Raw genomic sequence first — 12,081 nt, 5'->3', positions numbered from 1 at the left:
TATTTTGTACTTGGGTTTACCTCCCTCGATAACGAACCCAGTCCGGGCCGGTGCGTGTGCACTCATGTGTAACGACGCATTGTCATTGGACACGGGTACATTTGCCGATACACTTAGCTGACACTTTGTGTATGACTTGTAAGCCCGATGGTTGTTAATTTCAAATTGCAAAATTGCAAATTGGTCAGTAACTGAAGCTGTGCATTGCATATTGTCATCAGAAGACAGGCAGGCAGACATGCAGGTACATAAAACAGACATTCAGTTTACTCTGTGACAGAGTCTGCTTATCACAATCAACATAATATTTTTGTTTTCACTCTGCAACGTTGTGTTTTACGTTGCATGTGACCTTTAATGTAAATATCGCTTTCTTGTTTTATCGCTTCCTCGCTCTAACGCTTTATCGTTCTACCGCTTTCTCGACTGGTTGTATCGCTTTCTCGCTCTATCGCTCTATCACTTTCTCGTTTCGTGCTATCGCTTTCTCGTCTCATGCTCGCCTCCGAATTTCAGGCGAGAAAGCAATGGCCCTAATCAGCCAGTATACGATAACGGTGTATTGTATTTAGCCGGTGAACTCTCAAAGTTTCGTTTAGGATACGGCTAGTTATTTCGCATTGTAAAATAAAGAAAAAGAGTTGACAGTCTAGGGAGAAACTCAGTTCAACTAAATCTGTCACTTGCTCTATGAATCATGAGAGATGATGACTACCAGTACCCGTATTACTAAGAAATAACGACACAATTTAAGGTTGAACACACGACCAATTTATTCATCTCTTATAACGTATGTAGTTTAACAGCCAGAACGTGCATCGATCCAGTCATCATAGCTGGATACCTTGGCGTAGACACCTGGATAACCACCCAGTGCACAGTTTACACCGTAGGACACCACACCGGTGAGAACCTGTTGGCCGTCCTGCTGGCAGTACAGTGGGCCGCCAGAATCACCCTGAGGAAGAAACATGTCTCCGTTACTCAACAGTTACCTGCCTCCGCGGAGCTCCAACAACAAAAGACACAAAGCATTGTTTCCATCTGTAAGACACCTTTAAACACACCATTTCAATCGTGTATGTGTCCTTTACGCGTCACTAGAGACCATTTTGTATCCAATTAATTCGCTTCTTACAAGTAAAATAATATTGGCAAAGGGTACAATGGTATCGTTGATGGTCAGAGCTTTCGAACGATACCCGCCATTAAACGATGCATTGCATGTCATTCGTACGAAGCTTCCAAAACGGACGTATTTTCCCCAGTTGCAGCCCCTTTACCATTCATGCTGGGAAATAGACGAGCATACATATCATTTTAGAAATCTTTTTATTGTAAGTGAATGCATCTTGTTGACTGGGACTGAAAGAGTTATTATTACTGCGCCGAGTATTTTCTGTGTCCGGAAGAGAAACTCAACATTCGCAAAATAAAACCGCCGCAGAATATGTTCGGTTTACAGCATTTAGATAGTAAGAGAGGCCTGTCTACCTTTCATATTTATGAGACCGAATGTGCTATCGTTTGACTTTAAAATATTGTTATCCTATGAATATTTTGAAAAAAGGATAAAAAACGAAAATTCCAGTCTACCAGTAATTCTGACAGAATTTGATCATTTGATTTGATTGAAATGTGACTTCCTAATATGCACTGTTTAATGCAGGTTCACTGTACATGGTGACCATATCGCCAATGCTTTGTTATCAAAGAATATTGTAGTCAATATGATTCATAGAGGGATAACCATTTGTAAAAAATGTTCTGATAACGTGTTTGTGGCTATTTTAGCAAGAAATAAAAGCAAAAATTGAGCAAACATCATGTGTAAACCCGGACGTTTTCAGTGATGGTAGTTCAACCCTTGTGGACCTAGCTAAACGTGGCGAACACTGTCACCATTCCACATCGGGAAGTTTCCATGATGTTGACAACGTCTGCTGTGCTGTGTCTACTGACCTGGCAGGAGTCTTTGCCCGCTTCACCAGCACAGATCTGGTTGCTGGGGTCGGTCATCTGGATGAGGATGCTGGAGTTTGTGTCACACGTGTTGCCGTCGAAAGTTGGAAGCGACACTTCTTGCAGGGCGTAGTCATCTGGCTGCCGGCCACCTGAAAGACGTAAGTAAAAGTCATTGTGTGAAGCAAACAATCGCCACGGTATGGTTTGAAATCGACTGAATTCATCATTACAACATGATCATTAATGAATGATGAAGAGTCAGCCAGTGGTACAGAATTACAGTGAGATGGGTCAACACCTCGATTCACGATGTCACGAACCCGTCCCTTGGTGACAAGATGGCGCCATGCATTCGTAGAGGGATCAGAGAGTAACAGTTGGTTTTGTCGCCGATTGGAACGGGAGGTTTGCGTCAAAGTCCATGGTATATTATGTTTATCATATGAAAGGAGTTCGATGTGGATAGGTTCTACATATTCGGCAGTCCTCTACATATAGTTTCCATACATACAGCTATGCAAATATGTTTGCAAGAATTGTTCATATTAAACAATTTCTCACTTATAAGCCATATGTAATCCTGTCTTCCAGTAACTACATATATTTAATAATGGGTAAGTAACCATCAACTTTCATAATTGTTTTTATTCAGCAACATATATGGCCAGATATAATATAACAACTTCCTCTCGTGAAGAGAGAAGAGAAATGAAATCAGACAGAGGATAATTTGACAAATATCAGGTTTCTGAATGATTTTTAAAGAAATGATGCATATAAGAAATAGAGTTTGTAGGGATGTCATGCTTATTATTAGGAACTCAGTATTTCGGAGTATATCATTCATTCACCCGATGGAAGAGTAAGATATACTCCGAAACGTTGTGTTCTTCATGATATAGATGGTGACATTATTCACCCGATGGAAGAGTAAGACATACGCCGAAACGTTGTGTTCTTCATGATATAGATGGTAACACTATTCACCTGATGAAGGAGTAAGATATACTCCGAAACGTTGTGTTCTTCATGATATAGATGGTGACATTATTCACCTGATGAAGGAGTAAGATATACTCCGAAACGTTGTGTTCTTCATGATATAGATGGTAACACTATTCACCTGATGAAGGAGTAAGATATACTCCGAAACGTTGTGTTCTTCATGATATAGATGGTAACACTATTCACCTGATGAAGGAGTAAGATATACTCCGAAACGTTGTGTTCTTCATGATATAGATGGTGACATTATTCACCTGATGAAGGAGTAAGATATACTCCGAAACGTTGTACCTCATAATACAGAAGCTGACATCCATCCCAAACCCAGATATCTGTCAAATTATCCTATGCGTGCTTTTATTTATGTTCTTTTATATACATGTGGCTTAGTTCACAATAAACTGGACACACAAACGTAAACTGAACTTCACTGTCCATAGCAGAATGCCATTGTACATAACCTCTTCGATCTTTCTGTGGACACTGTCCTTCATTTATCATGAAATCAAACAAAATTACATGTCACTCCGAGGGATATTAACGTTAATATAGTCACGTTTTTCCGGTTGAAGAAGACTTAACTATTTGGACAAAGGTTCAAAGCTGATGTAGAAAGCCCGAAGTGTTGTAACACGTCCCTGGCGTTTACCACTTTTTCCGAGTGTTATGGTGCCGAGAGACCGGAATCCAATCAACATCAGGCCCAAACCGACGATCATGAATTCCGACATTCCTGTGGAAGTTCCACATTGCGAATCCCGACCGATCCACTAACTATTCTAAACATTCAGGTGGCCTACAGACGATATATATTGGTGGATTACACACGGCATTCTGACATTACCAAAGCTTGTTGTTCCAACTCCAACGGCAATACAGTCCTGTCCTCCCAAGGCGTAGTCGGCGGTGGCGCGACAGGCTGGGGCGGTGTTGGGGATGGCGTTGAAGTCGATGGGGTCGACCTTGAGGATTGCTACATCATTGGCTGTGACGTAATTAAGTTTGTAAATTAAGAGTCAGTGTCTATCATTTGTTCAACGACACTTTCCAAAATATAAGGACAATATTGGGTAGTAAATGTTCTGGAACTATATCTTGACTTGACTACGAAAGTTACCTGTAATTAATGTCCTGTAGAGATTCATTAACACATGCCGGGTCATCGTATCGCGTAGTGACACTCACTGGATTGTCTAGTCCAGATCCGATTTGTTTACAAACAACATCATACAGCTGTAATAATGTTGAAACAGATATCTGCTCATGATATAGTCACACTTGTGTAATTGATTGCTTTTGGGTGAGATTACTTATGAATGTGGAAAGGGTGTTGTAGCTTCTTTTCTTATCGACAGTGATTATTTTATGTATTTTGAATGTTGCAGGTTTCATCGACTCTGATTTTACCTGTGGTTTGAGTGTTGTAGTTCTCATGCATCTGGATGCTGTTGACGGTAAGCTGAGTGGTTGATCCAATTGTTGTGTGGTCGCCCACATTCACTTGGATTTCATCAGCGGTTCGGCCACTACACAAGAAAAGTACGATCTATGTTAAGGCGGTGCTGCCCTTGTTACGAACTAATAATAGCGGCTGAACAACTCAGAGGTGTATCTATGTTAATCTAATTCAATGCGTTTCAATAGTAAATACAATCATCTACAAAATCCAGAACCCATCGTTCATCACGTCCAATTGCAACTATCAATCAAACAGTGACGATGCATCAATCGGAGAGCGGATCCTGCCTTGCCTGCGTAGTGGTCACAAACAGATGCATATACAAGTCAGCTGTTCACACAAATAACCAGGGTAACATGATAACAGTCAAAATTACACACGGAACATTATAGGACATCATTTTGTCACTGAATATGTTCGATGATGTGGTCTCCGCTTCCACCCACATCCACGTTATACATATAGAACCATCTCATTTCCAATATGTAATTCTTCTGTCTCAAACCGTCGACATCTACGAAGTCTGGAAGCAAAAAATCTGTGCATTGAATCCGAGATGAATGTCGGTAACTAAAGAACAAGGATGTCCTGGCTGAACAGAGTGGACAGACGTAGAATGTCGATGTACTGACTTAACACATGTACATGCACTGATATTGCACCTGGGAAGTAGAGTGTAGATGTACGGACGTAACACATGGATAAGTAGAATGTCGGTGTATTACCTTAACACACGGACAAGTAGAATGTGGATGTACTGACTTAACACATTGACAGGTAGAATGTGGATGCAGTGATGTAACACATGGACAGGTAGAATGTGGACGAGTGACTTAACACACAGACAAGTAGAATGTGGATGTACTGACGTAACGCATAATCAGGTAGAATGTGGATGCAATGATTTAACACATGGACAAGTAGAATGTGGATGTACTGACTTGACACACGGATAAGTAGAATGTACATGCACTGATATTGCACCTGGATAAGTAGAGTGTAGATGTACTGACCTAACACATGGACAAGTAGAATGTGAATGGAGTGATCTAACATATAGACAAGTAGAATGTGGATGTACTGACGTAACACATGGACAGGTAGAATGTGGATGCAGTGATGTAACTCATGGATAAATAGAATGTGGATGGAGTGATGTAACACACGGACAAGTAGAATGTGAATGGAGTGATCTAACATACAGACAAGTAGAATGTGGATGTACTGACGTAACACATGGACAGGTAGAATGTGGATGCAGTGATGTAACACATGGACAGGTAGAATGTGGATGTAGTGATGTAACTCATGGATAAGTAGAATGTGGATGGAGTGATCTAACCTACAGACAAGTAGAATGTGGATGGAGTGATCTAACATACAGACAAGTAGAATGTGGATGGAGTGATCTAACCTACAGACAAGTAGAATGTGGATGTACTGACGTAACACATGGACAGGTAGAAAATGGATGCAGTGATGTAACTCATGGACAAGTAGAATGTGGACGAGTGACTTAACACACGGACAAGTAGAATGTGGATCTAGTGATCTAACATACAGACAAGTAGAATGTGGATGTACTGACGTAACACATGGACAGGTAGAATGTGGATGCAGTGATGTAACTCATGGATAGGTAGAATGTGGATGCAGTGATGTAATTCATGGATAAGTAGAATGTGGACGAGTGACGTAACACACGGACAAGTAGAATGTGGATGTACTGACGTAACACATGGACAGGTAGAATGTGGATGCAGTGATGTAACTCATGGATAAGTAGAATGTGGATGGAGTGATGTAACTCATGGATAAGTAGAATGTGGACGAGTGACGTAACACACGGACAAGTAGAATGTGGATGTACTGACGTAACACATGGACAGGTAGAATGTGGATGCAGTGATGTAACTCATGGATAAGTAGAATGTGGATGCAGTGATGTAACTCATGGATAAGTAGAATGTGGACGAGTGACGTAACACACGGACAAGTAGAATGTGGATGTACTGACGTAACACATGGACAGGTAGAATGTGGATGCAGATATGCAACACATGGATAAGTAGAATGTGGATGTACTGACTTAGCAACGAGGAAAGTTGAAAACAGGTGCACTTACTCAACACAGTGTGAAGCTGTCAGAATTGTGCAGGAGTCAATGATTGTAGCTCCACAAACGGGGTTGACGCTGCCCCCAATGTTGAGGGAGGCGTAGGAATCGTAGGCTCCCTGTTGTGCTGCGATTCCCCCAACGATTCTCGTTGTTGTGGCCAGAGCTCGGATCGTTGAAAGATCTTTGCAGTCTTGAAAGGAGAAGCAAGAGTTTCTAATGATAAGCATTTCCAACGTATCCTTGTACATTCTGTTCCTTTGATAAATGACAAACATAGACCACTACCGTTTGTTATAAAGTGAGTAAGTGAATTCAGTTTTAACCCGCTTTTATCCACATTCCGCAACATCACGGAGGGCGACACCAGTAATGAGCTTCACACATTTTATACATGTGGGATATCAAACTCGGGTCTTTGGCGTGACAAGCGAACGCTTTAACCACTCGGCTGCCTACCGCCCGTTGTTAGAAACGAACGACATGACAAATTCTGTATATCATGCATCATACCCAAAGCATTCTAGTGTGGCTGCTACCTATTGTTACATCTATTCAAGACTGGTATGAATGGTGTTGGGATCACTTTCACAGACGAGTGTAGGTTGCTGAGTAATCTCATGTCAGATATAGTTGGTTAATTGGGATTTCTAAATGTGAAATTGATGGGACAGAGTCGCAACAAAACATATTTACAACAACGTAACCATTTCAGACGTGGTAATCTCCCTTCATAACAACACTCTTCCAGAGGGGATTGGATGGTCACTATGGATGCAAGGTATACAGAACTCATTTGAATGGACACCAACTGTATATATATACTGAGGTGCATATTCTGGAATACTAGTCACTCTGCATCATCGACATTGACTAATACACTTACTGAAGGCGGGAGCAGCCGTCGTTGTTGTCGTAGTTGCAGCAGTAGTAGTTGATGTAGTCGTAGTTGATGTAGTCGTAGTTGGTGATGTCGTAGTTGATGTAGTCGTAGTTGGTGTTGTCGAGGGTATTGTAGTCGTGACTGCTGTAGCTGCAGCAGTTGTTTCAGCAGGTGTACAGTCGTCAGACAAGACGTCAATGAGCTGTCCGAAGCCACATTCCTTGTATCTGGCAGGCATGTTTTGAAGCAAATTACATAGCCTATCCTTACCAGCTGATGACATGCCACGGAGTTCTGCAAATATATGATGTTGACTATATAATTATGGCTTTACCTCCCTTTACTCAGAGATGCATGCATGGTACGACCTAGAATACATAGAGGGCGTCATGGAAAAGGATCGTTGTAAAATCCTTTCCAATAGAACCATACATAGACGTAACCGGTCCAACAAAACCTGACCTTGTTCGCTCTTGATCAATCCAATATAAACATCATTTTGAAGTCACAATCGTCTCAGACTCTAATGTGATTGACAAAGACACTTTATGTAATGCACACTGCTACAGTGTTGAGGAGTGTTCGCATTGTCTTAAGGTTTTAGTTGATTCATCTAGACAGTTCTGCCCAGGAGAAGACCTTTCTTGTGTTGACATGCGTGTAAAGGCTTCATGGGCCATGCGAGAATGATGATCAGACCAGTCTGAACCATTCAGGTGTTAAATAATGGTGTTACGAGTGTGTATTGTCTGTTTATTTTGTTATTGATTCAGTAATAATTATTATTGGGACACATCTATGGAGTTACATCATCGTCATTATCTGCATCCGTCAACGCCTCATCTACATCATCCGCAGTCAGACCGATCGCTGTGTTTACATCCTGCATAGTTGATTCTCTCTCGCACTAAGACTTTGGTGAGTTTGCTGTATTGTATTTTGTGACCCATTGACTAATATTTGTAGTATTTGAAATCAGTATTGTGAAATTGGCTTGTGACCTTGTATACCTTGCTCTCGTTGCATAATAATACATAATTTGAACGTTTATGACTTGTCTTTGTTCTTGTTTACTTGTTCACAAGGGGATTTCTTACATCGTTTGTCACGGTAAATTCTTAGCTGTAACAATGGCAACATTATATCGAAAATGCCAGTTACAATTTTGCATTTTTCCTAAGGTGTCGGCAATTTTGTCTGTATGCAGTGAAAACGTACCGATGATTTTCACTTTGAACAAAGAAGGAAATGTAATAAAGTGAAATTATGATTGCGAATCCTCATGATTTTACCTTGCCAATTGAACATTTATATCTCAGAATGTTATTCAATTTTGTTTAACAAACGATCGTAGATTCAAATCAATATTATTGGTTTTCATACAAGGGGGTAAGCAAAATAGTTGAAACAGTGAAACAAATGCACACGACCAACCCTTAAAGTTCTCTGTGTTTCATTTAAGATACATAACTAACAGAGTGTGCTGTTCGTTTGGGCATATTTGTCTGAGAGAACATTTGAGGGTTGGGGATGTTGGAATTATTTGCTTAGAAATTTGTCATCAACAATAAACTAGGAAGTGCTCTTTTACCTTCATCTCGCAAATCACCGAGGCTTTCCCTGAAGTTAGTCATCCGTGACATAATTGCGAAGATGTACCTAGCTCTCCAACCGTAGGTCCTCTCTATTTGTCGATAGGCGTATAAACGGAGGTAGTAATCGGATCCTAAGATGACGCAGAGGGCGCTACCAAGAATGTCGTCTGGAAGCTGATTGTAGAGATCCAAGGCGGAAGGTGGAGGCCGGGTAGGAGGACGGTAGTTGTAATCATGGTGGCTGCTGTCAATAAAGTAAACAAATAGTATTTCAGGTTTTGATTTAAGAAACAGATTTACGAGGTACCAGCTGCATGTTATTTAGGTGACATTCAGTTGCCCTACACAGGACCAGGCTGCATCCTGGACCGTTACAGTTACATTAGATAGGCGTATACACTGTATTTAAATGCCTAATCTACAACTGTACGCTTGGTATTCTCATCACTTTATATATATATATATACACACACACACACACACAATTTACATGTATATATATAGAGAGAGAGAGAGCGAGAGAGAGAGAGAGAGAGAGAGAGAGAGAGAGAGAGAGAGAGAGAGAGAGAGAGAGAGAGAGAGAGAGAGAGATGTTTCCTATTCTCGCGGTAAACATGTTTATCTGCCGAGATCGCCGATGCGATACTTAGCGGTTGTTTACATCACTGACTGGTAACTAAGAAGTGGCCCAACTCCGCGAATGATTCAAATTTTGCAATGTAACGAATATTGGTACGTTTGTACCAACTTGGACAAATCATAACCTTTTCCCGCCCTTTCCAACATGATTCCTCTTCCTTTCACTTCATAACGTTACTTCCTCGTTATGCCTCATTAAGTCTTGTTTTTCACATGGCTCAAGGGTGATAATTCTCCTTATGGATTCTGCAGTTGACAGATGCAGATGTTAGAGGAGGCGTTTTTTCATTTAAACACAAAACGCATTCACACAATAAGATCTATTTGTATTATGTTTTCAGTATAGTACAGCTAGAATAGGAAATGTCAGTATAAATATATGAATGTTTGCATGAGTCCGTGCGAGCGTGCGTGTGAAGAAGTGCTTGAAGAAACCCAAGTGTGCAAAATTACTAGAAATGGCAAATATGTCGAAACGGTCACCAACATATATGCCATCCATGGATACGTACACACACAGGGTAGCTAGCACTCTATTACAGCCAGCCTGAAGTCACCTTCAGGACACTTGACATGCCTTAGAGTATCTCCGTTTTTCTAAAGACCGTACGATACATTTCTCTAAATACGAAAATGTCCATTCTGCCCAAAGCAATAATAATGATTGAAGCCACTCTTACGGTTGTCTGTATTCTTGACGCCGGTAACTACGCCTCCTAGCACCCCAACGGGATCCACCGTGAGCGTGGACAATGGTCAGGAGTACCAGCAAACACAAAACCAGCAACGACTTCATGATGCACATCATCAGATCCTCAAACCCGCGGCAATTTATAGCCCCCATAACACCAAACAGGTGCTTGTGACGTCAGTTTCCACGATTGACGTTTTTTAAAAAGAACCTCAAATACGCGCAGCAGTATATTTACATTGCTTTACAAATACAATCATGTGTACATTTACACAACAGTCGGCACGACCTGATATCGATTCAGTAACATGGCGCCACGCATCTGTTTGAGGGTGCATCTGGTACTCAGGGGTATTAAGCTGGCTGTTGACAACGTCACCGGCGTTCTGTTATTGACTTGCAACTGTATCTAAATAATAACGACTGATCCCACTGTTTGTTTGTTTCAGTACACCTGTTAAAGGGTCGCAAGGGAGCATGGGTGGGCCAATCGACACCAAGCAGCTGGTAAAACAACATTGTACATTTGTATGTTTACACTGTACATCTTGAACGGTGAAACGCTATTCAGACAGAAAACGAATCTGCCTGGCTGACCACGCTAACAGCTGACTATACCAAATCAACCTGGCCTGCCGAAACATGGCGAATATTCGCAAAAGGATACTAGTCATCATGTAACCTATGACCTGGCCACCATTTAGGACAAAGGTATTTGTTTACAAGTGTCATTAAGTTATTGGCAAGTGTGATTCAAACTATCGATGGTTTTGAGTGTTCTTGGTCGAACGGTCTGGTGGTAGATGGAAGTGTACGTACACAAATAAATTAATTAAGTACTCATTTGTTTTAGCTGCATGAACAGCAAAGCACCAGAAACCTCATGCTTTGAGAAGGTAAGTATTGCGTCATTACCTGATGGCAAACTGAATGATTGACCAAAGAAAAACAACAAAATGTATTTAGTATGTTGGTTTGTAATGTCGGTGGATGGTTTATCAAAGTAAGGCTTGATCATGGATGTTCGTCAAGTAGTGCTGGCCTTAAGGACCTTACCACTGTCAACTTGAAGTAATGGGAGACGCTGCGCCTCCGCCAAACGGAACAATAGGATGGATGTTCGTCAAGTAGCGCTGGCCCTAAGGACCTTACCACTGTCAACTTGAAGTAATGGGAGACGCTGCGCCTCCGCCAAACGGAACAATAGGATGGATGTTCGTCAAGTAGCGCTGGCCCTAAGGACCTTACCACTGTCAACTTGAAGTAATGGGAGACGCTGCGCCTCCGCCAAACGGAACAATAGGATGGATGTTCGTCAAGTAGCGCTGGCCCTAAGGACCTTACCACTGTCAACTTGAAGTAATGGGAGACGCTGCGCCTCCGCCAAACGGAACAATAGGATGGATGTTCGTCAAGTAGCGCTGGCCCTAAGGACCTTACCACTGTCAACTTGAAGTAATGGGAGACGCTGCGCCTCCGCCAAACGGAACAATAGGATGGATGTTCGTCAAGTAGCGCTGGCCCTAAGGACCTTACCACTGTCAACTTGAAGTAATGGGAGACGCTGCGCCTCCGCCAAACGGAACAATAGGATGGATGTTCGTCAAGTAGCGCTGGCCCTAAGGACCTTACCACTGTCAACTTGAAGTAATGGGAGACGCCGCGCCTCCGCCAAACGGAACAATAGGATGGATGTTCGTCAAGTAGCGCTGGCCCTAAGGACCTTAC

The 12,081-nt window shown here is 41.8% G+C and overlaps 1 protein-coding gene across 1 annotated transcript; it reads right to left on the bottom strand.

Moving 5' to 3' along the window:
- Positions 1 to 799: 799 nt before the first annotated feature.
- On the bottom strand, positions 800 to 10,506 carry LOC137258686 (proclotting enzyme-like). The gene is made up of 8 exons (XM_067796379.1): positions 10,343 to 10,506; positions 9,020 to 9,267; positions 7,432 to 7,722; positions 6,555 to 6,738; positions 4,378 to 4,496; positions 3,815 to 3,955; positions 1,963 to 2,114; positions 800 to 958 (listed from the first exon to the last, which is right to left on the bottom strand). Exons 1-8 carry the CDS (start codon positions 10,504 to 10,506, stop codon positions 800 to 802), a joined length of 1,458 nt encoding a protein of 485 aa, XP_067652480.1.
- Between the last annotated feature and the right edge of the window lie 1,575 nt (positions 10,507 to 12,081).

Source organism: Haliotis asinina, chromosome 12 (assembly GCF_037392515.1).
Source record: "Haliotis asinina isolate JCU_RB_2024 chromosome 12, JCU_Hal_asi_v2, whole genome shotgun sequence".
Lineage (NCBI taxonomy): Eukaryota > Metazoa > Mollusca > Gastropoda > Lepetellida > Haliotidae > Haliotis > Haliotis asinina.
This window is presented reverse-complemented; position numbering and strand designations above follow the sequence as displayed.